Source organism: Tiliqua scincoides, chromosome 1 (assembly GCF_035046505.1).
Source record: "Tiliqua scincoides isolate rTilSci1 chromosome 1, rTilSci1.hap2, whole genome shotgun sequence".
Classification (NCBI taxonomy): domain Eukaryota; kingdom Metazoa; phylum Chordata; class Lepidosauria; order Squamata; family Scincidae; genus Tiliqua; species Tiliqua scincoides.
In genome coordinates this window covers 32,259,800-32,281,008 of record NC_089821.1, presented here as the reverse complement: position 1 = coordinate 32,281,008, position 21,209 = coordinate 32,259,800, and the positions used below count along the sequence as shown (strand labels likewise).

Below are 21,209 nucleotides of genomic sequence, written 5' to 3'. Positions count from 1 at the left end.
TGCAGTTAATACATTTAGAACTGGAGTGTAAGACAAGTTGACGTTTGCTGGGAGAACAGGGAATTGAGAATGCCATAATCTAAGTATTAATAAAGCTCATGTAAAATGTGTGACAGCCCCACAGAGCTAACTGTATTCGATACGTACCAAAGTGCAAGTTCACATATACAGCAGAAGAGGCAATGCAAATACTGTATAGTTTACATGTTACTTAATGCTTATTAGCCTGAGTCCCTAGAGTACATCAGCCATCTTGGCTTTTTGATCCTTTGCAGCATCTCCATTCCCTGTTTCTTAGAAAAAAGAGGAAGACCAGCCAAAATACATTTCTCAAACCAACCAAGTGTTTTCCAGCTGAATCAGTTCAAGTGGTAACACAAGTGAAACAGATGGTTATGGATTATTTGGTGCAGACGCTGAAGAAAGAATGACATGAGACCTTTTTCTAAGTTTCAGTTAACAGCGTTAAGTAAGCAGATACTTTGTGTGCTAAATGGAAAGGGCAAGAAATCCTCTTAAATCTTGATATCGGCTTTTACCATAACTTCCGGGGCTTATTAAAGATGGACCTGGATTGCTCATTCCTTATTTCTCATGTTTCCAAGGTTCTTCTTCAGCAGCAGTGAAGTCTGCAGATTTTCCATTGGTTGCCAAGGTTACCTGCAAGTAATTATCACCAACATCTATCTTAAAGGCCAAGGCACTTTTGTATGTCAGCAATTAAACACCAAAACAGAATATTTACAAGATTTACATTAAATCCATGAGTGAAAATATGCATATATACATACATGGTTTTGTTCTATTTTGTACAGAATCTGTATTCAATTATTCTCACTTTGTAGGGGAAAAAAATTACAACAATATTCTCTCTGCGAAGCAGAATGCGGAGGGAATAGGGATTCGGTCAATAGGCTCGAAATGCACACATTACACATATATGTGGAAGCACACACATATATACACATTACAAAAGTCATAAGGGTAAATGGCATAATTGAACCTCCACAATAAAATACTGTATTGGAATAGATCATCATTCAATACTATGTCAAACTGAATGTGTTAGAGGTTCTGTTGGTATTTGGAACAAGTCTGCACTTTGCATAGGTGACAATAGTCATATCAGAGTTAAAATTTCACACTTCAGCATTAACTTGATAATAATGTTGGAAGACCACAAATGGGCAATCATTCCATGGGAAGTGCTGGCTAGTAAGCAACCTCTCAGCAGTCGATATTTTAAACAAACCAGTCATTGATCATCTTTTCGCAGCAGAGAATCACTACTCATGACTGGGTGAGCCAAAATGGCTACTTGCTTGACTGGGCAAAAATGAACCGGACCTTTACACAGTAAGGGAGCCTTTCAACTAATTCTAAATGGAATCCCATTATTTCCTAGCTTACCTTCCATGTTACTGTCCTCAGATTCACATGAAAACTTAAAGACAGGACTGATACTCCACATGACGGACAAACTGGATGCATGGGAACATTGGGACATGGAAACATGAGAAAATGCACCCCGTGTTTGAAACAAAGGCAGCCTTTCTCTTAGACAATTCAGAGGGAAACACATGCGTTATAAAGAATAAACCACAAATTTGGAGCTGAAACCATAGGTTAGATCACAAAGGACGCAATGTGAAAGGTGAGAGTAAAAATAACACAGCAAAATCCATGCAATAACATAGTTTGCTTATAAATGTACTATACATTAGTTATGCGAAGCTATCAAACTAGGAAGCCATTTAGAATATATTAGAGGAAAAAAGTAGTGGTTGCATGTTGTGTTAATAACTGGAACAGAAAACCCCATGCCTGACCAGAGTAACAGCAAATGTCTCCTCCCCCGCTGTGAACGGTGACATTCATATTTACATATCTTTCAGTACTACTTCTCATGTTTAAAAGTCATTGGGAATACCCCGAGTCAAATTCAAGCACAGTTAAATCCCATTTATTTCAAAGGAAAAGATTTAAGTACACGCTCAACAAACGTCAAACTGTTGACATTTTAAAGTGCCTGAATTTGACCTGATTATAGTGACTAGTTTTAAACAATGAAATTCTTTGAACCTTGTGGTTTTAGTTCTGTGTGTGATGTGAGAAGGGGTTAATATATGTTTGCTCCACAGAAATATGTGTTTAAACTCAGATCCTAGTCACAGCACTGCACAGTGCTACTAGTGCGGGAGGTCAGCATGTCACCCCTATGATGGACCTCCTCTCATGCAGTAGACAGGACAATGCCCCAGGTGGTGGGTGTGGTGATGTACCACTGGCTATAACTTTTGATGGAACAGAGATATTTCACCATGGTTTCTTCCACTGCATTCGGAATGAAATTACACATCAATTGATATATAACATGATGGAATTATTCGAAAATACCACAATTAAATTTTTGGTGAGTAGTGGTGTCGCCTTCCCATGCATTTCACCCAGCGCAGCTCGCACTCCCCTACTGACACCTCTGGTACTGCATTATTGGTGTATCTTTTAGAAAATGATGCATGTCTAACAGTTTTCCATCACAATGTGTTCAAAGTGATTTTGTTTTAAATAAATGCAGCTTACACTACAATCTGATGAACATTTACTCAGAAGCCCCACTGAATACAGTGGAATTGTAAGTGTATTCCCTAGTAAGTGTGTATATGGCTGCATCTTTAGAAACCTAATGTGAGGGCACAGTCATCAATGATTACCATCTGGAATTTAGAATATCAGTGTTAGGTAAACAAGTTTGATGGTCGTGCAACTGAAACAATCTAGAACCTGAAATGGTTATGACAATTCTGCGACAACAGCACATTAGGTAAAACAGCAGCTGTAGATTGACTAAAGAAAGCAGATTGACTAAAGAACTTTTTTTTGGTCCAGTTCTCTAGCCAGAACCAGCCTTTTCATTCTTAACTAGGCAAATCTTTAGATCAAAGCAGTCAGTCTGGTTCTTCATTCAGTCAGTGGAGTTTTCTGAATTTCATTTCACTCTTGGTCAGAACAATTCTTGTTATGCTCCTTTCTTAAACCAAGTTATTGACAGACTGGATTAGACAGAAAGCACAAAACTGGCATAGTAGTGACTCAGTGACAATGAAAACAATGCGTAAACATGCTCCATGAATACAACAGCTCCCAGATAGTGAGATGGTACAATGGTAGTGTGTCTTACAGTGCATCATGGAAAACACCGATCTGCAAAAACATTAGGTTGACTTTCTCTTGTGCCAATAGCTGGGTATGGGAGATGTATAGTAGGGTGCTTCCTTCCACATGCATTTGTCTGCCCTAGCCCTGAATGTATAAGAACTGCCAAATTTTTCTCCTCCAGTTTCTTTTACTGGAGAAACAGTTCCTGATCCTGATAACTGGAGCGGACGGATGACATCTGGATGATGGTGGGAGGGAGAGGGCAGGTTTAACAGCATGCAGCTAAATCGTATCCGCCTCCCTCTCCTTTTCCGCTGCCTTTACAAGCTTTGGTCCTGTTGCAGCAAAATAGCTGGCACAGGACCAAAGAGTCCCAAAACTTCACTTATCCCAATGGGACGTCTCCAACTGCCCCCCCCCCTTAGATGTGTGCCTCCTTAGCATGTCTGCATTGGTGAGGGAGGGGATTTAGTTGGATTGGGCTGTTAATTATTTCAATGGACCTTACTCTGAGTATGTGTGCCTAGGATTTCAGCCTATTCCTACTCATCTAGCAAACTGGCAGCCTTTGTTTGAATACAATGCATTATAATACTGCTCAGGCCCTGCCAATATGGCTGTCTTATGTAGCACAATTTCAGTAGCGGTTGTATCAGAGCACTTCCTTGTTTTGAAATCTTTTCATATTCTAAATGGTTAGATCTTGTATTTTGAAAATCACATTAATGTCATTTTCTTCCCACTTAATAAAGTATGATCTGGAGGGAGAAAATGAATCCTAGCTGAATTTTTTTTTTCTCCTGAGAGACAAATTTAATTGTTCTCAACACCATAAAATCTATTCTTCTCACCTGTTGGTGAATTAGCCGTGGGCCTGATTTTACTCAAGTGATAGCCTCTTTAGCCACAGGGGAAAAGCAGTTTGCCAAAACAGGGTACGATGCTACATTCCTTCTGAACCTTATGGCCTTCCATAACACACTGTGGAACACCATGTTATCTGTAAACATTGCATGCAACTGCAGTTTAAACAATACTGCAAAAAAATAAAATAAAAGTAGAAATAAAAAAGGAACACCTTTAGCAGATTCAGCATGCTTAATGTCTGGTATTTGGTGTTGTCACTTTGTCATTAGTGATAAACTAAAACAAAAAATTACATGCAGGTTAAAAAACACTGAACGATGAAGTGTGACCGGTGCTAGATGCAAGTCTCAATATCCATAAATGTGAAAGGTACCTTGCACTCATCTATTATGACAGAGTTGTGAGCTGTATAAACACACTGGTTTGAGTTGTTTTCCCTGTGGTTTTTCAGGTCATCGTAAGTGAGCGAGTGAGTCTTGGTCATTTCGATATCTTCATGTCCTTTGTGATGGGAATCAATGTTTTCCAGTTCTGCCTTAGAGAGGTGATAGACAATGCCGGCTCCAAATGAGTCCCCTACAACATTGACTGATGTTCTCATTCGATCTCTGCAAGGCGAAAAAGCCACAGTGAAATTCTCAAATCAGAGAAAAATTGGTTTCTATCACTTACTCATCTTGGACTCTGCACTGAGAAGGTTAATAGATGACTCTCAGATAACTGCCTGTCCAGTTATTTGGGATTTGTTTCAGTTTAAACAGCCTGAGGATGTAGACAGGATTCTCTATGAGGCCTGCTGCTTCTGCTCTTAAGCCTTGCCCAGTGTGGCTAAACAACAGCTGGGGGGGGGGGGAGGGGGTTGACTGAATGAGTGAGCAGGACAGTAAGTTCACCTCTTAGGAAGGGGGATTGTCAAAAGCCTTAAGGTTGTGGTAATTCACCCTCTGCTGATAAAGTCTTCCCTAGACCTGATGGTTCGGGGTAATTTCTGACCAGCGTCCAACTTCCCTTTTTGGGGCAAAGTGATTGAGTGGGGGGTGATGTCTTGGCTCCAGGGAATTCTAGATGCAGTTGCATAGCTAAAGTGGTGTGGTAAATACTGCAGGTGCCACAATGTGCCGTGCCCACTCGCCATCAGAATCATTCCAGGAGGTGACATGTAAGAGACTCCGTTTGATTTGGTGAGTGCCTGTGTGTTGCTGTCTCCACCTGGAATGGTTCAGACAGTGAGTGGGAGGGGCTGCTTACATGGTTGCGGTACCTGCAGTAGTTACTGCACTGCCCCCCCCCCCCGGTAGCAAGGCCACTGTCTGGAAGAAACAGATTAGCAGACAAACACAGAGAAACCTGTTTCCTTATGGATCATTGATGCTGGATTAAGATGACATTCTGAATTCTGTGTGCATTCTGTAAACATGTGCTATGCTTGATGTCAGGTGGTGAGAGAATTCTAAAGTTTACTTTGGATTACCTGAAAGAACTGTCCACGCAACAACCAATCTTTATCTTACCATGAGAATATGAAATACACAATGCAGAATGCTGATCCCAGACAGGCCCTGTGCTAGCCTACCATGAGCCTAGTTTAGTCAGGCAACATTTACTTCCATCTCTCAGTGCCAACTGCTTGCCACAGTAGCTGCAGTGACATGGAGAAAGCCTCCCAGATGATATGGTGCTCTGCTGCACACAAAAGAGTTTGCAGAGTCAAAACACATAGACGAACAGGCCTTGCTGAGGGAGAGTCAGCATGGCTTCTGTAAGGGTAAGTCTTGCCTCACGAACCTTATAGAATTCTTTGAAAAGGTCAACAGGCATGTGGATGCGGGAGAACCCGTGGACATTATCTATCTGGACTTTCAGAAGGCGTTTGACACGGTCCCTCACCAAAGGCTACTGAAAAAACTCCACAGTCAGGGAATTAGAGGACAGGTCCTCTCATGGATTGAGAACTGGTTGGAGGCCAGGAAGCAAAGAGTGGGTGTCAATGGGCAATTTTCACAATGGAGAGAGGTGAAAAGTGGTGTGCCCCAAGGATCTGTCCTGGGACCGGTGTTTTTCAACCTCTTCATAAATGACCTGGAGACAGGGTTGAGCAGTGAGGTGGCTAAGTTTGCAGACGACACCAAACTTTTCCGAGTGGTGAAGACCAGAAGTGATTGTGAGGAGCTCCAGAAGGATCTCTCCAGACTGGCAGAATGGGCAACAAAATGGCAGATGCGCTTCAATGTCAGTAAGTGTAAAGTCATACACATTGGGGCAAAAAATCAAAACTTTAGATATAGGCTGATGGGTTCTGAGCTGTCTGTGACAGATCAGGAGAGAGATCTTGGGGTGGTGGTGGACAGGTCGATGAAAGTGTCAACCCAGTGTGCGGCGGCAGTGAAGAAGGCCAATTCTATGCTTGGGATCATTAGGAAGGGTATTGAGAACAAAACGGCTAGTATTATAATGCCGTTGTACAAATCTATGGTAAGGCCACACCTGGAGTATTGTGTCCAGTTCTGGTCGCTGCATCTCAAAAAAGACAAAGTGGAAATGGAAAAGGTGCAAAAGAGAGCGACTAAGATGATTACGGGGCTGGGGCACCTGCCTTATGAGGAAAGGCTATGGTGTTTGGGCCTCTTCAGCCTAGAAAAGAGATGCTTGAGGGGGGACATGATTGAGACATACAAAATTATGCAGGGAATGGACAGAGTGGATAGGGAGATGCTCTTTACACTCTCACATAATACCAGAACCAGGGGACATCCACTAAAATTGAGTGTTGGGCGGGTTAGGACAGACAAAAGAAAATATTTCTTTACTCAGCGTGTGGTCGGTCTGTGGAACTCCTTGCCACAGGATGTGGTGCTGGCGTCTAGCCTAGACGCCTTTAAAAGGGGATTGGACAAGTTTCTTGAGGAAAAATCCATTACGGGGTACAAGCCATGATGTGTATGCGCAACCTCCTGATTTTAGAAATGGGTTATGTCAGAATGCCAGATGCAGGGGAGGGCACCAGGATGAGGTCTCTTGTTATCTGGTGTGCTCCCTGGGGCATTTGGTGGGCCGCTGTGAGATACAGGAAGCTGGACTAGATGGGCCTATGGCCTGATCCAGTGGGCCTATGGCCTGTTCTTATGTTCAGAGAAGCCTCCCATAGAAAGCAATTTTCAAACAGCCACTGTGGGGTTTCCATTTCATTGACACTGACCAGCACTCCTAAGTTTTGAAGAAACAATGAGACAATGGAGGAGGAGATGTGATCCTGTTTGTACTCCAGCCCCACTGCCTCTAGAGTTAGAGGCAAGTCTGCTGCTTCAATCCTTCTCCTACTCACTCTCAACAGGTGAGAAGAGGACAGATGGTGAAAAGGGTGGCACAGTGAGCTGGAGGAGATGTCTGGCAGGTACAGGACAACAACCAGTTTGCCACCTCCCCACCAACAGTTCAGTTGTGGTCCTGGCCCTAGTGCTGCTCGGGGTCATGACTGCAAATTTCCACCAGTCAGGCAGCTACCACCCCACCCATCGCAATAGCTGCCTCCTGCCCGGAGGCCTTCTGAGAGCCAGAGATGCCACACACAACCTCCCCAACCCATGGAAGACCTCGTAAGGCCTTCGGAGGGCCTAAAAATGTCACTTCTGGTTTCTCGGGGAAACTGGAAGTGACTGATTTAGGCCCTCTGAAGGTCTTATAAGACTGTCTGAGGGTCAAGGAGGCTGTGCATGGGCTCTCAGGCTCTCAGAAGGCCTCCAGGTGGGAGGCAGCCAGCACAACCAATGGGGGGGCACAGCATGACTGGTGAGTGCTACCACCCCCCAGATGTACTTCCTGGGTCACTTGACCCCCTGGACCCCCCCCCCCAGTATGCCACTGCTACCATTTGAAGTAGCTCTCTCACCAAGACTCATGATGAGACTACAGCCATGGTCATGCGTCCTGAACATGGCCAGAGGCCTGATCAAGGGAACAAAATCCAATGTTCAGGCTAACTTTTGCATGGGTAGCTTTACATTTCAGCAATTATTTGAGAAGCTGGATCTGCATCACATCCGCAAGGCTTCCTAATTCCTTGTTTCTCAGGGCATTGCAACTCTGTGTTGGGAGACCTTTTTGTGACATTTGGAAAGCTTGTCAATTTCCCCTTTGGAAAGTAAACAGCTTTTTGGCTATCACTAAGGTCACTGGATTAATTCCAACTGTTGGCAAATAGCACTGATGCCTCTTCATAGTCTGTTCAATTTGAAGTGGAACACTGGCAAAAGATCTGAAAACAGTAAAAGACTGCCTACCGAAAATCCTTGTCTTTATGACCCTAATTCTCCACCTCCTAAAGACAACAGAAAAGTAAATTCATCTAGTATATTTGACACACTTTTAGAGCTGGTCTTTGTAACTCAGTGCCACAGCAATTTTTAATTAGGTTCTAAGTAGTTACAGGGGTGCCCAAACATTTTGGCAGGAGGGCCACATCATCTCTCTGACACTGTGTGGGGGGCCCGAGAAAATAAAGAATTAATTTACATTCACAATTTGAATAAATTTACATAAATGAATATATTAGAGATGGAACTTAGATGAATGAATGATTAGATGAATGAATGAAGGTCTTGCAGTAGCTCAAGGCCTATAAAAGGCCTTATACAAAGCAAGGCCAGCCTTTCCTTCACTGCCAGTGCTACATCACAGATGTGAAACAGCATGTAGTGGAGTGAGCCCTTGTCCCACAGCTCACGCGAGGGGTCGAATAGTCGGGGTCGAACACACTGAGAGCAGTTGTGTTGGGCCAGCATGGGCTCCAGCAAGTCTCCGGAGGGCCAGAGGCTCATTGGAGACTGGGGGCTCCCCGAGGGCCTGATTGGGAGCCTCCGAGGGCTGCAAGTGGTCCCCGGGCCGGGGTTTGGGCACCCCTGAAGTAGTATAATAAAATAGAGTTGTGCTTTGTATGTAGAAGGTGCCAGGTTCAATCTCTGGTATTTCCACATAAGGAAGGAAATACCCCTCTGACTCCCTGGAGAGAGACTGTAAGTTAGTGCAAATAATATTAAGCTACATGAACCAATGATCTGTCTTGGTATAGGGCAGCTTCCTAGGTATACTTCCAAAAAAACACACACCTTATATTTAAGGCTAATCAAGCTATATGACAGGGTTGGACATTCAATTCAGGATGACACAACCCAAGTCATGCTGTTTTTGACAACTCGAGTCATGGACCCCGACTTGCAACTCAGGGCCAGTGACTCTAAAGAAGAGTCCAGACTCTAAGGCCCAAATCCTAACCAACTTCCCAGCACTGGCATAGCTGTGCCAATGGGACGTGTGCTGCATCCTGCAGTTTGGAGGGCACTCATGGAGGTCTCCTCAAAGTAAGGGAATGTTTGTTCCCTTACCTTCAAGCTTCATTGCCTTAATGTTGGTGCTGGAAAGTGGGTTAGGATTGCATCCCAAATGACTTGAGTCCCGACTCTCTCTTGTGCGTGAGTGTTCTCTTGCTTACTTTTTTGCCACTTCCTCATCACAAGAAGACCCTGTGGGCAATCCAGAAGCATGTATTCTGAAGAATGGCAGCAGACATGGTGGGAGGGTAGGTTTCAGGAGGCAGGGGGGCTTGAGGGAAGGAGGATCCTCCTTGACTCAATAAATACATCTTTTTATATATAAATAAATACATCTTTTTAAACATCTGGTTCATAGGCTTGGAGCTTTTATAAAATTGCTGCTATTGCCCCATTTTACTCTTTTAATGTCTGATTGCTTGTTTTTGTTACATTTTGCTACATTTTGTGAAGTGTTTTAAACTTGTTTTAATTGAGTTTTAAATTGTGTTTATGTTTTTGTATTCTTTTATTTATTGTTGTAAGCCACCTTGAGTCCCCTCAGGGAGAAAGGTGGGATACAAATGCAGTAAATGAATGAATGAATGAACTCGTTTCTCAAAATGACTCATGACTCAACTCAATATGACAAAATTTCTTATTGGACAAACTGCGATGGCTGGCCTGCTATGACTTGAGAGTCAAGTCAGGGAATCGCTGACTCGGGACTCGACTTGCAACGTGGGCTCCATGTCATGAGCACAGCCCTGTATATGGTCACTTGTGCCTCAGTCAAACATAAGAACATAAGAACAGCCCCACTGGATCAGGCCATAGGCCCATCTAGTCCAGCTTCCTGTATCTCACAGCACACCACCAAATGCCCCAGGGAGCACACCTGATAACAAGAGACCTGCATCCTGGTGCCCTCCCTTGCATCTGGCATTCTGACATAGCCCAGTTCTAAAATCAGGAGGTTGCACATACACATCATGGCTTGTAACCCGTAATTATTTGCCTCAATACAAATCTGGAAGCCTATTTGCCTCTATAGACTGCAACAGCTATTAAAAGTGGACACAAGAGTTCTTTCCGTGTAGGTCTTTGTTTTCAAAGTACGAAGTGGAATTCACAAACAAGTGTGAATCATATTGAAGCAGTTTTAAAACTCCAGACCCTTCTTTGCATGTCTTCAGATCCTATAAGGCTTGAGTTCCCTTCTTTTGGTGCTGCGGAGATCCTCCTCTATCTATGACCTCTTCTATTGAAGCAAATGTCATCACTGTAATTCACCACAGGAATTGCTTTAGGGGACAGGTATTTTTGCCATTACTTAACCTTATACTGAGTGGGATCAGATAACACCATGGTAAGCCCTTAGATTTGCCCTTTCTGTAGCTTGCCTCTGGTGGTGAATTATAATGATGGAGTCTGTCCATGCAGGTGGGGTTTCTCTGTCAAGTTTTAAAATGACATTTCCTTGAAATAACAAACCACATGCACTAATTTAACAACATCCTGCTTTGCTGCAAGTCTTTGCCCATGTTTGCTCCAACACAAACATCTATTTAAATATGAATATGAGCCCATCCATTGCCAATGTGTTTCTACATTTTCTTCCTGTTTTGAGTCATGCCTTTATAATACGCTTGAAACACAAAATGTTATCCTTTCCCTTTGCAAATTATCTTTTAGCAGCTGAGCCACACCCATTCCCATATATAGTGACAATTTATCTAAAATTAAGGATTCCAGGTTATTGTACTGGGATAGGATGAAGGATTATGTACTAGTTGTAGTAGCAAGTGGTTCTTATTCATTATTCAGTTAATTATGAATTCACTATGAAACTAAACTGTATACCAGGGGTGTCCAAACACTTTGGCAGGAGGACCACATCATCTCCCTGACACTGAAAAAGAATTAATTTACATTTAAAATTTGAATAAATTTACATAAATGAATTTATTAGAGTTGGAACTTAGATGAATGAATGAAGGTCTTGCAGCAGCTCAAGGCCTATAAAGGGCCTTGCACAAAGCAAGGCTGACCTTTCCTTCACTGCCACTACTGCATCACAGATATAAAACAGCAAGCAGTGGAAGGAGCCCTCGTCCCACAGCTCACGCAAGCAGTCAAACAGTCACCCTCACACGGAGAACAGTTGGGTTGGACCAACATGGGCTCCAGCAAGTCTCCAGAGGGCCAAAGGCTCATTGGAGACTAGGGGCTCCCCGGGGGCTGGATTGGGAGCCCCTGAGGGCCGCAAGTAGCCCCAGGGTTGGGGTTTGGGCACCCCTGCTGTATACCAAAGCATAAAATAAGTTCCGTGTCGCTAACTGGCTGTTCTGGATGGGCAAATCTGAACTGAATGCTGCTTCATGAAGCTAAGAGATGCAGAACTTCTGGATAAGTCTGTGTGCAGGAAAGCTGAGTTCTCTGTGCATGACCATCCATGGCCGTACCAACTAAGCCAGTCCTGACACTCCTGAACAGTCTGGGTAAGGATTAACTTTTCTAGCCACCTGGACCAGAAGAAAGATCCTGTCTGGATGTGGCTGTCCCTAAAGGAATCACAATTGTGTGCAAAATTTCTTGCATGCTTATGAGATTGGGGCTCATTTTTCCATCCCTTATTGCCAATTCTAAATCATACCAGAATGAAAAATGGAATCTGAAATGGACAAGACGGGATTCCCCAGCATAGTTGATAAGCTGGACACAGTAACTGTGAGTAGAATTATTCAACTTACATAGCTTTGCGATGATCACTACAGCAACTGTTACCCTGCACATGCCTGATCTCGTCTGATCTTGGAAGCTAAGCAGGGTCAGGCCTGGTTAGTACTTGGATGGGAGACCGCCTGGGAATACTGGGTGCTGTAGGCTTACACCATAGTCTTTCGAGACTGAAAGTTGCCAACCATTTACAAGCAGATGCCAAAAATAATTCACATACATTTTCCTAAATGCGTAACGATATACACATTGGTCAGCTGGACAATTTCTGGCACAGGCCCAAGGCTAATTCTCATCTAAGGTATTATTAGGGTGGATAGTTAACACATAGCACATCACCATTTTGACAAAGATTCCAAGAAGAGTGTCCACAGTGTTACTTACAGGAGCCAGTCTACAGCAACAAGCAAGCTAATGTCTTGAGTGGGAAGACCCACTGCGGTGAGGATGAGAAGCATCGTAACCAGTCCTGCACTGGGAATACTTGCAGCTCCAACACTTGCGAGGGTGGCTGTCAGACTGTAAAATGAAAGATTGTTTAAAAAGAAAATTCTTTTAGCATTTCTCTTAGCAATGGGACTGGGACTCTACACGCCTTGATTTTAAGCTGTAACCCATTCTAACTGCTATAGAAATATAACACTTTCCATGATCTATTATAGCTAAGAACATAAGAAAAGTCCTGCTGGAGCAGGCCATAGACCCATCTAGTCCAGCTTCCTGTATGGAGAACTCGTGCAAGGAAAGCGCCCTACAGGTAGACCCCAGCTGCGATACAAGGACATCTGCAAGAGGGATCTGAAGGCCTTAGGGATGGACCTCAACAAGTGGGAGACCCTGGCCTCTGAGCGGCCCGCTTGGAGGCAGGCTGTGCAGCATGGCCTTTCCCAGTTTGAAGAGACACTTTGCCAACAGTCTGAGGCTAAGAGGCAAAGAAGGAAGGCCCATAGCCAGGGAGACAGACCAGGGACAGACTGCACTTGCTCCCGGTGTGGAAGGGATTGTCACTCCCGGATTGGCCTTTTCAGCCACACTAGACGCTGTGCCAGAACCACCTTTCAGAGCGCGATACCATAGTCTTTCGAGACTGAAGGTTGCCAATACAAATACATCATCTTTTCCTGGTTGAGTTTTTAAGTATGGTTCATCATGTTATTAACACACCTATAGTTTAAGTTACAAGATGATGATTTTGCAACCACATTTCTTTCCAATAAACATGCAGACTGGTTTTTCTTACTTAAAATCTTTGGATTCAAGCAAAGTGTGAGTCATTTAATTAAAGCTACTGCAGGTGATCTCTATAGTTGCTAGTTTTTGCAATCAAATATAAGCAACATTTCTTTGCAATCAATAAAAGCATATGGTAGATAACAATAAAGTGGCACTTCATGTGGGGACATGGTGGCTCAGTGGGTTAAACCCCTGAGTTGACAAGCATGTTGACCGCAAGGGTGGCAGTTTGAATCCATGTAGCAGGGTGAGCTCCCATTGCTTGTCCCAGCTCCTGCCAACCTAGCAGTTCAAAAGCATGTAAAAATGTGAGTACATAAATAGGTACCACCTTGGTGGGAAGGTGACAGTGTTCCATGCGCTTAGGTGTTTAGTCATGCCAGCCACATGACCACAGAAACCATCTATGGACAATGACAGCTCTTTGGCTTAGAAACAGAGATGAGCACCACCCCTAGAGTCGGAAATGACTAAAACACCGGGGGAACCTTTACCTTTTTTACCACTTCATGTGTTATAAATTCCTAAACAGAAGCTAGTTCCTTGTATGAAATTCAGATTTTTACTATTTCCATCATAGAACAAGAAACCCACCTGACAGTGACTATCTGTCCCCCATCCAGCACAACACCATTCATTTGCGCTATGAAAATGGCAGCAACAGCTTCGTAGAGGGCAGTCCCATCCATGTTAATAGTGGCTCCAACAGGCAACACAAATCTTGTCACCCGCTTATCAATGCCCAAGTTTTCTTCAAGACAGCGGAAGGTAACAGGCAATGTACCAGCACTGAAGGGTGAAGCAACAGGAAAGAAAAAGATGTAGGTTCTATTTTTAATTTTTAAAGTTTTGACTCATTTTTCTTTTTAAAAAAATTCAGTATATTACACTCTTAGGGCACAATCCTAACCAGATCTACTCAGAAGTAAGTCCTATTTTGTTCAATGGGGCTTACTCTCAGGAACGTGTGGTTAGGATTGCAGCCTTAGTTGAGGAACTTCAGGGACAACTTCACATAGTTTTATGGATACTCTGAGGCAACCACTTTGCAAGCAATCTCTTTGCATTCCTGCCACTTTTGGATATATACAGAGGAATAGCTAGGACCTGGGCTTGTTCTGTTTGTCCCAAACAAATCTTACAGCTTGCCTTGCCACCTTGCATACATTGACTGATAATATATGTAGAAAAGAGACTGAGCTAAATATCAAACAGTACAGAACAGGAGCCATCTGTGCAATGATGTGATGAACCCTGGGTAACCCAGAGTAAATATTAATCCAAAGTAAAAGGCAGGTTGTTGACTGGTCGTGGTGGCCATGGGAACTAGATAACTCAGAGCAGGAGAGGCCTACTGGGAGATGGTCCCAAGAGGTGACAGTTGAAAAATGTTAGTTGTGGAAGAGATCTTTATGATGATGCTCTTCTGGAAAAACTAAGAGCCCAATCCTACGCCAGCGGTCTGCATGCTGCCCCAACAATGGCTGTCATGCAAGTGCTATAAGTGCCATCAGGCTGTCTTAACCACCCCTCCTTCCAATAAATCTAAACCCTGTTTGAAAAAGTATCTGGTTCAAATCAATACAGCAAAGGTTACACACACAGAAACACACATACACATGAAATTTCATATCGGATACCTTGAAGCAGTGCCTAGAGCAGTAATCCATGCTTGGAAGATTCCGGCAAAGAAGGAGAAAGGATTTTTCCTTGTTACAACAAAGTACAACAAAGGCAAGAAGATCCCTCCATGGATGACAAGGCCCACGATCACAGTTACCATATACATTCCAAGTTGCCTAGCAACTACTTCCAAGTCCTTGATTGCAATGATCTTCCCACAGATGAGACAGGCAATGCCTAATGGAGAATACCTAGAAGAAAACACAAAACATAGGTTAAAAAAAAAAAGTCTGTATGCAAATATTTGTTGGTATGCAAATATGATCCTAAGCAGACAGGTTTTCCAAACAAAACACCGGAAGATACAAGGACAGGACAACAATGCTCTGAAATCTTAGTTCAGTTTCACAGTACTTTTTCTTCTAGTAAGAGTTTATTCCGTTTCATGGGTCTTGTCTTGACATTTTCAATTTGCCTATGATTTCAAAGTTCATAAGGTTTGCTTTAAATGAATAAACCTTTTCTAACCAATGCACAAGATAAACGTTGGCCAAGAAAAAGCCATCCTCTAAACATTCATGTGAACCAAAAGTTGTGAGTCCACACAGTGTCCCTTTGCACATTCTCTTTGCTAGCCCTGGGTCAGGTGATACTTCAATCCCCCGACCAGCCCTAACATTAAAAAATGGGCATCCAGCCCTTCTCTCCTGGTGATTCAGGACAGCTTTCTTAATTGCTTAGAGTGGGTGGCTCATCTACACTGCTCTTCAGCACGTGCCGTTAAACCTACTTTAAGTTAGCGGCACATGCAGAAGGGGCAGATTGGATGAACCGCCCCCACACACCACTAAGAAAATTAGCCCCAACTCACCCCAACTTGAGGAGAAGTCCAGGATATGAACGTGCTATGAGCACATATGTCTTTTAACATGTGGGGGTAGGGCAGTGATTGAAGCATTGTCTGAACTGGCTCCATGAGTCATTTTCTGTCAGCTTCAGCCTTTTACTAGTGCTACTGGAACGGTATCTGATTAGATCTGACATGTATTGCTTTCTTTCAACTGTGTCTTGTATTTTATATTAAAGGGGGCAGAATAGCAGAACAGCAATCAAAACCAACCAGGCAATGAAAATATGGGCAGGCCAATTAAATCTTTGTTTAATATCAATCCTAGTACCACGCTTTTGTTTTCCAAACGTATGAGAGGTGTGAATGCATTCCTATAGTCTGTAGTTTATAATCCAGCAAGGGAGACTAGAAACTGTGCCAATAACATCTTATAGCCATTTATAGCCCTACAGCCCCAGCCATTTATGCCCTTATAGCCCCAGACATTTGCCCTATTTTGAAATTAACTTATTTTTCCCCAATGTAAAGCTTACTTTTTCCATTTGGGATATATTTTAATGGGACTTGGAAAACAAATCCACCTGACTTTTGGATGAACTACGTTAGCATCACCCAGAAGCAGGAATAAATCAGTATCTATGGGCCTCTCATATTCTCTGTTTTGTACACTGTTTCTTCAGGTGCCATGCAGTCTGCTTCCAAAAATATTCACTTAGCATAATCTTTACAAAGCATCCTCAGCAGATGTCCGGTTTTGTTTTATGTTCGTAAGGTGCTTACAAGAGTTTCATAAATCACTGAAGCTGCTGAAGGGGGATGGATCTTTCCACAGAGAAAAGTCATAAATAACTGGACAGAATGCAACTTGGAAAGGAATCTATCTCTATAGACAAAATGGTACCCTCTATACAAATGAAGAAGAGTCCTAGGCAGAAGGCAAGTCTCAGATCTGGTGTGCCACTGGCTACACCAGCACCAATACTGAGATTACCTCCCAGTAGGGGTCGGCTATTGGAGCTGCGGGGGGGGGGGGGTCAAGTGGAAACATTTTTAGCAGGGCCCAAGTTCACAGCCACAGTCTGCAGAATCTTAGAGATATAAATAAATTTTATTTACATAAAATAACATTTATACCTCTATGGTAGAATGGAAAGCAATCAAAATGTGTGCTTAAAAAGTGCAAGTGAGTTAATGGAACAAATGAATCTAGGCACATTTTAATATAAAATTGCATACATGTAAGCCTACAGGTAAACACACAAAAATGTGTAGATTACCTTTGAAAAGTACTGTATACTCGCCTATAGTACGTAAAATTCTTGCCAAGTAATCAAGCTCAAATTATCACTTTGCCTTATCTCCGGGTCAATCAGAGGGCAGAGACTTTCAACTCTGAAAAGTTTCTTTCTCAAGCAGCAAGCAGGCACCAGATCATTTGTTTCTATAGCAACTGGGAAATTCCAGCCAAAGTTAACCTTTTATTCTCCTTCCTTCTGCTGTAGCCTGGTTCTGCTTTGCAAATGCTTGCAAAGCAGGTCTGTTTTTTTCAACACCAGGATGGGATTCTCCTTTCCATTTGAAGCAAAGTCCGAGGCTACAATTCAATGCACCATTACTTAAGAACAACACTCATGGAAAGCAGTGGGTCTACTTTTGAGTAAAAAGGGTTGCAAATATATGCAGCTGCATTCTCCACTGTGAATTGAATTGCACACTCTCAGTTATGTGTTATGGGTTGTATGTTGTACGTAGAGCTTCTGGCTTAACACACCAGACACCTTAAAGGTGTATTTGATTCTTGGTTCTCCTGCAGTGGTTCCCAACCTTTTTCACTTGCATATCCCTTGGCAACCCATTTCCATAAATTGTACCCTTCATATTAGCAAAATGTTTGTAATTAATAATACAAGCCCTCCTCTCCTCTATATGAAAGCCCAGACTTCATGTATTCATCAGAGTGTTTTCTCTTTTCATCTGTTTGAAGAACAGAAGACTCTGCCTTTGCACTGTTTTGCACCAGAAGTGTGCTGAGAAACTCTGGGTGATTGATCACTTTCCATATTATGTTTTACTGTGCTGGTTTTCAAAAGCAGACAAACTATAGTCAGACACCCCCCTAAGTTTAACCCTGGACTTATCTGAGGGTCATAGAAAATTCCATGGTTGCTGGCTCAAAACCTGTCTTCGACTTATCTGTGGGGTCAACTTATGGGCGAGTGTCTGCGGTAAATAGTGCAATTAATTAAAATATTATGTAATTTGAGCACAGTAAAAACGTTTCAAAATATAAACAGTATAAACAAACAGTACTGACTTTTTAAGAATTCAAAAGAAAATTAAAATCGTTACTGTTTTCTATAAAACCTGCAATGTTGTGTTAGGTGTCTGTTGCATTGTGTGCAACTGAATTCAGATCCCTCTTCAGCACATTAAACCTATTGGATGACTTTGGACTAGTTGCACATATTCTCCCTCTCTATGCCCAGTTTAGTTCATAGAGTTGATGTGAGGAGAAAATAAGAAAATACCTGTGTATACGACCCAGAGCCCTTCAGAGAAAGAGAAAGATAAACATCTGGGGAGGGGGGGAAGTGTGAAACAATTAGCATAGTTTCAAACCAATACATTGAAACATAGAACTGCAGAAATAAGAGAAAAGATAGAAAATGATGCCAGGATGCAAAAGGAATTTGTTTCAGTGGGTGAAGTTATTGACCTACCACATGATCATGGTTACCAACTTCATTACAATCTCATTCAGGATATTGAAGAAGTCCACCATCATCTTGGCTTGTTCTCCCATCTTCCCCATTGCAATACCGAAAGCAATGAAGAACCCAATTAGACCTATTGAAGGAATATGAGGAATATGATGGCTTTAACCAAATGAAGCAAACACATTCCTGTGACCTTATTTAATTACTCTTAATAACAGCGATATTGTATTCAGGGATTACATTTTTTTTTACATGTAATTACATTACATTTTTATTACTACTTTGCTGCAATCTTCCATAAGAAATATTGATTTAGAGTTTCTCAGTGTTTGCCCTCCTCTGTACCACTTTTCATGGTCCACCTCTTGGAAGTACCAATGATGTCATCACCAGTTACTTCCCGATTGGGAGACCAGACGCAAGCCAGGAAACACCAGTAAGAGGCTCAGGGTGGGTGGAAGAGCTTTTTCGAGTGTGCAAAAAGTGCATGTTGGTGCTCTACCTGCCAGGCTCTTACTGCTGCTTATCATATTGCATTGCTGGTCTCGTGCTAGGTGGTAGGGGTCTGGGGTCCTGTGTGTGCCACTGGACACCACCTCAATTACCAGTGGTTGAGAAATGCTGATTTAGTGTCCCTAAGTTCATTTAGATGCATATTGTGTTGGATCAGACATATACTGGGCTGGATTTCAGTTGCATAGCTAGGTTGTTTCCACCCTCCCCTCCCCCACCATTGCAGCTTCCCAAGTCTCTTGAAAATTTGCTCTAGAGCAGCATTTCCCAAACTGCGTGTCACAAGCTGATTTTTTGGGGGTCGTGCATCTACCGTGACCAGAAGCCATTTCCAGCAGCCACAGACCCATCACTTGGTGGGTCGCACTGCACTGTACCTCAGAATGCCTTGCTAAAGCTGCCTGTAAGGTATTCTGAGGCATGAACCAGCACAATATGGCCAATGATGCGACTGCAGGCTGGCATTACCTGGAAGTGGTTTCCAGTTTGCTTACCACAATATTGCGCAACTTCCTGGTTGCGGCAGGCCCGGAACCTACCATAGACTATGTTGTGAAAGTAAGAAGTTTGGAAACCACTGCTCTATAGCAGGGGTGTCCACACTTTTTGGCAGGAGGGCCACATCATCTCTCTGACACTATGTTGGAGGCCAAAAAAAAAAAAGAATTAATTTACATTTCATATTTGAATAAATTTACATATATTAGAGATGGAACTTATATGAATGAATAAAGGTCTTGCAATAGTTCAGGGCCTATAAAAGGCCTTGCACAAAGCAAGGCTGGCCTTTCCTTTGCTGCCACTGCTGCATCACAGACGTGAAACAGCAAGCAGTGGAGGGAGCCCACAGCTCACATGAGAGGTCAAACAGTCGCCCTCATACTGAGAGCAGTTGCGTTGGGCCAGTAAGGGCACCAGCAAGTCTCTAGAGGGCCAGAGGCTCATTGGAGAGTGGGATCTCCCCCCAGGCCAGATTGGGAGTCCCCGAAGCCTGCAAGTGGCACCTGGGTCCAGGTTTGGGCACCCCTGCTCTAGAGGGTTGAAAGGTCCACTAAAATGGCAGTGCACATAGGGAACTACAGTAGATAAGGGAATAAATAGAAATAGGGATTCAACTTGCACTAGGCACCTTTGAAATCAACTCTTTGTTTTTATTTCACTCTTGCAAAAATAAGATGTAAAAAAACCACTGCATGATAAAATAATATCATAAACGGTACAGATAACAGAGAACAGTTTAATGGCAGTGCTTTTCCCTGAACAAACATGGATTTGTTTCCCCGCCCACAGGTGAACAAAGGAGGATATTCAAAAAGAAATGTCTGTGTGTAGGTGTGTGTATGCAAAGAGTACTTTCCTTTGAAGAACTCTGCATTAATAACCAGTCAGATCATTTCCTGTAATCAAGAGATTGTGTCATAAAACATAAAAGACAGGCAGCATTTAACACGTCGTAACTGTTGGATGGTAAAAGTCAATGACCAATTACTATCCCTAGCAGAAAGAGCAAATTTGGGGGAAGTATAAAATCAAAAGGTATATTTCACCTTATATAAAGAAAATATGGAATATAGCTTTCACTCCCAGTACTCCTTTTGCCTCTTAAGCAGGGATGGTCCAAGCAGATCCTCCACCCAAAATATCACCGAACTTCTAACCCCATAGAGCATGCACTTCCTCACCACCTTCACCTCATCTTAAGTGGGGTCACCAATGCTAACACCACTACTTCCTTTGTCTTCAGCTGTTTAAAAAGCAGCTGAGAAGGCAAAGAGAGGGGGGCATAGCACAGTGACCCCAGAGCACCCCGCATCATTGCCTCCTTACCTATATCTCCACTGCCTTCCATGTGATCCCGCATGGCTGTATTATCCAAAGTGCTCTTCAGCTTCCAGCATGCTCCACCCAACCTATTTGAGGATGCAGCCAGGCAGAATCAAATAGGAGGCGTTAGAAGAAAAGGTCTTTAAAAGGGCTGGGAGTGACCCGCCTCTTTCTTGCCCAGTCGACTACAACTGCAAAGGCAAGAAGAAGCACATGTGGAGCAATGCTGTTTTGGTTGCTGTCATGGGAGGGGAGAAGTAAGAACAGGATTGCCACTATGCCCTACCGCTTTCTCCTCCAGCACTGCAGCCGTGATTGCTTGTAGCACTGACACTGGAGTTATAACTACAGGGTGACGAGTGGGTTGGGAGGGCTGGCAGA

General features: G+C 43.1%; 1 protein-coding gene and 1 pseudogene across 1 annotated transcript in view; one reads left to right on the top strand and one right to left on the bottom strand.

Annotated features, from left to right (window-relative positions):
- Positions 1-585: 585 nt before the first annotated feature.
- SLC1A2 (solute carrier family 1 member 2) overlaps positions 586-21,209 on the bottom strand; it is a 42,798-nt gene continuing 22,174 nt past the window's right edge. The window contains exons 5-10 of the mRNA XM_066613378.1: positions 18,495-18,621; positions 14,942-15,175; positions 13,896-14,090; positions 12,453-12,587; positions 4,400-4,634; positions 586-660 (exon numbers count right to left, since the gene is read on the bottom strand). Of these exons, the coding sequence (XP_066469475.1) occupies positions 586-660; positions 4,400-4,634; positions 12,453-12,587; positions 13,896-14,090; positions 14,942-15,175; positions 18,495-18,621 (1,001 nt within the window). The remainder of the gene's footprint in view (positions 661-4,399; positions 4,635-12,452; positions 12,588-13,895; positions 14,091-14,941; positions 15,176-18,494; positions 18,622-21,209) is intronic.
- Positions 12,099-12,218, top strand: LOC136638441 (5S ribosomal RNA; annotated as a pseudogene).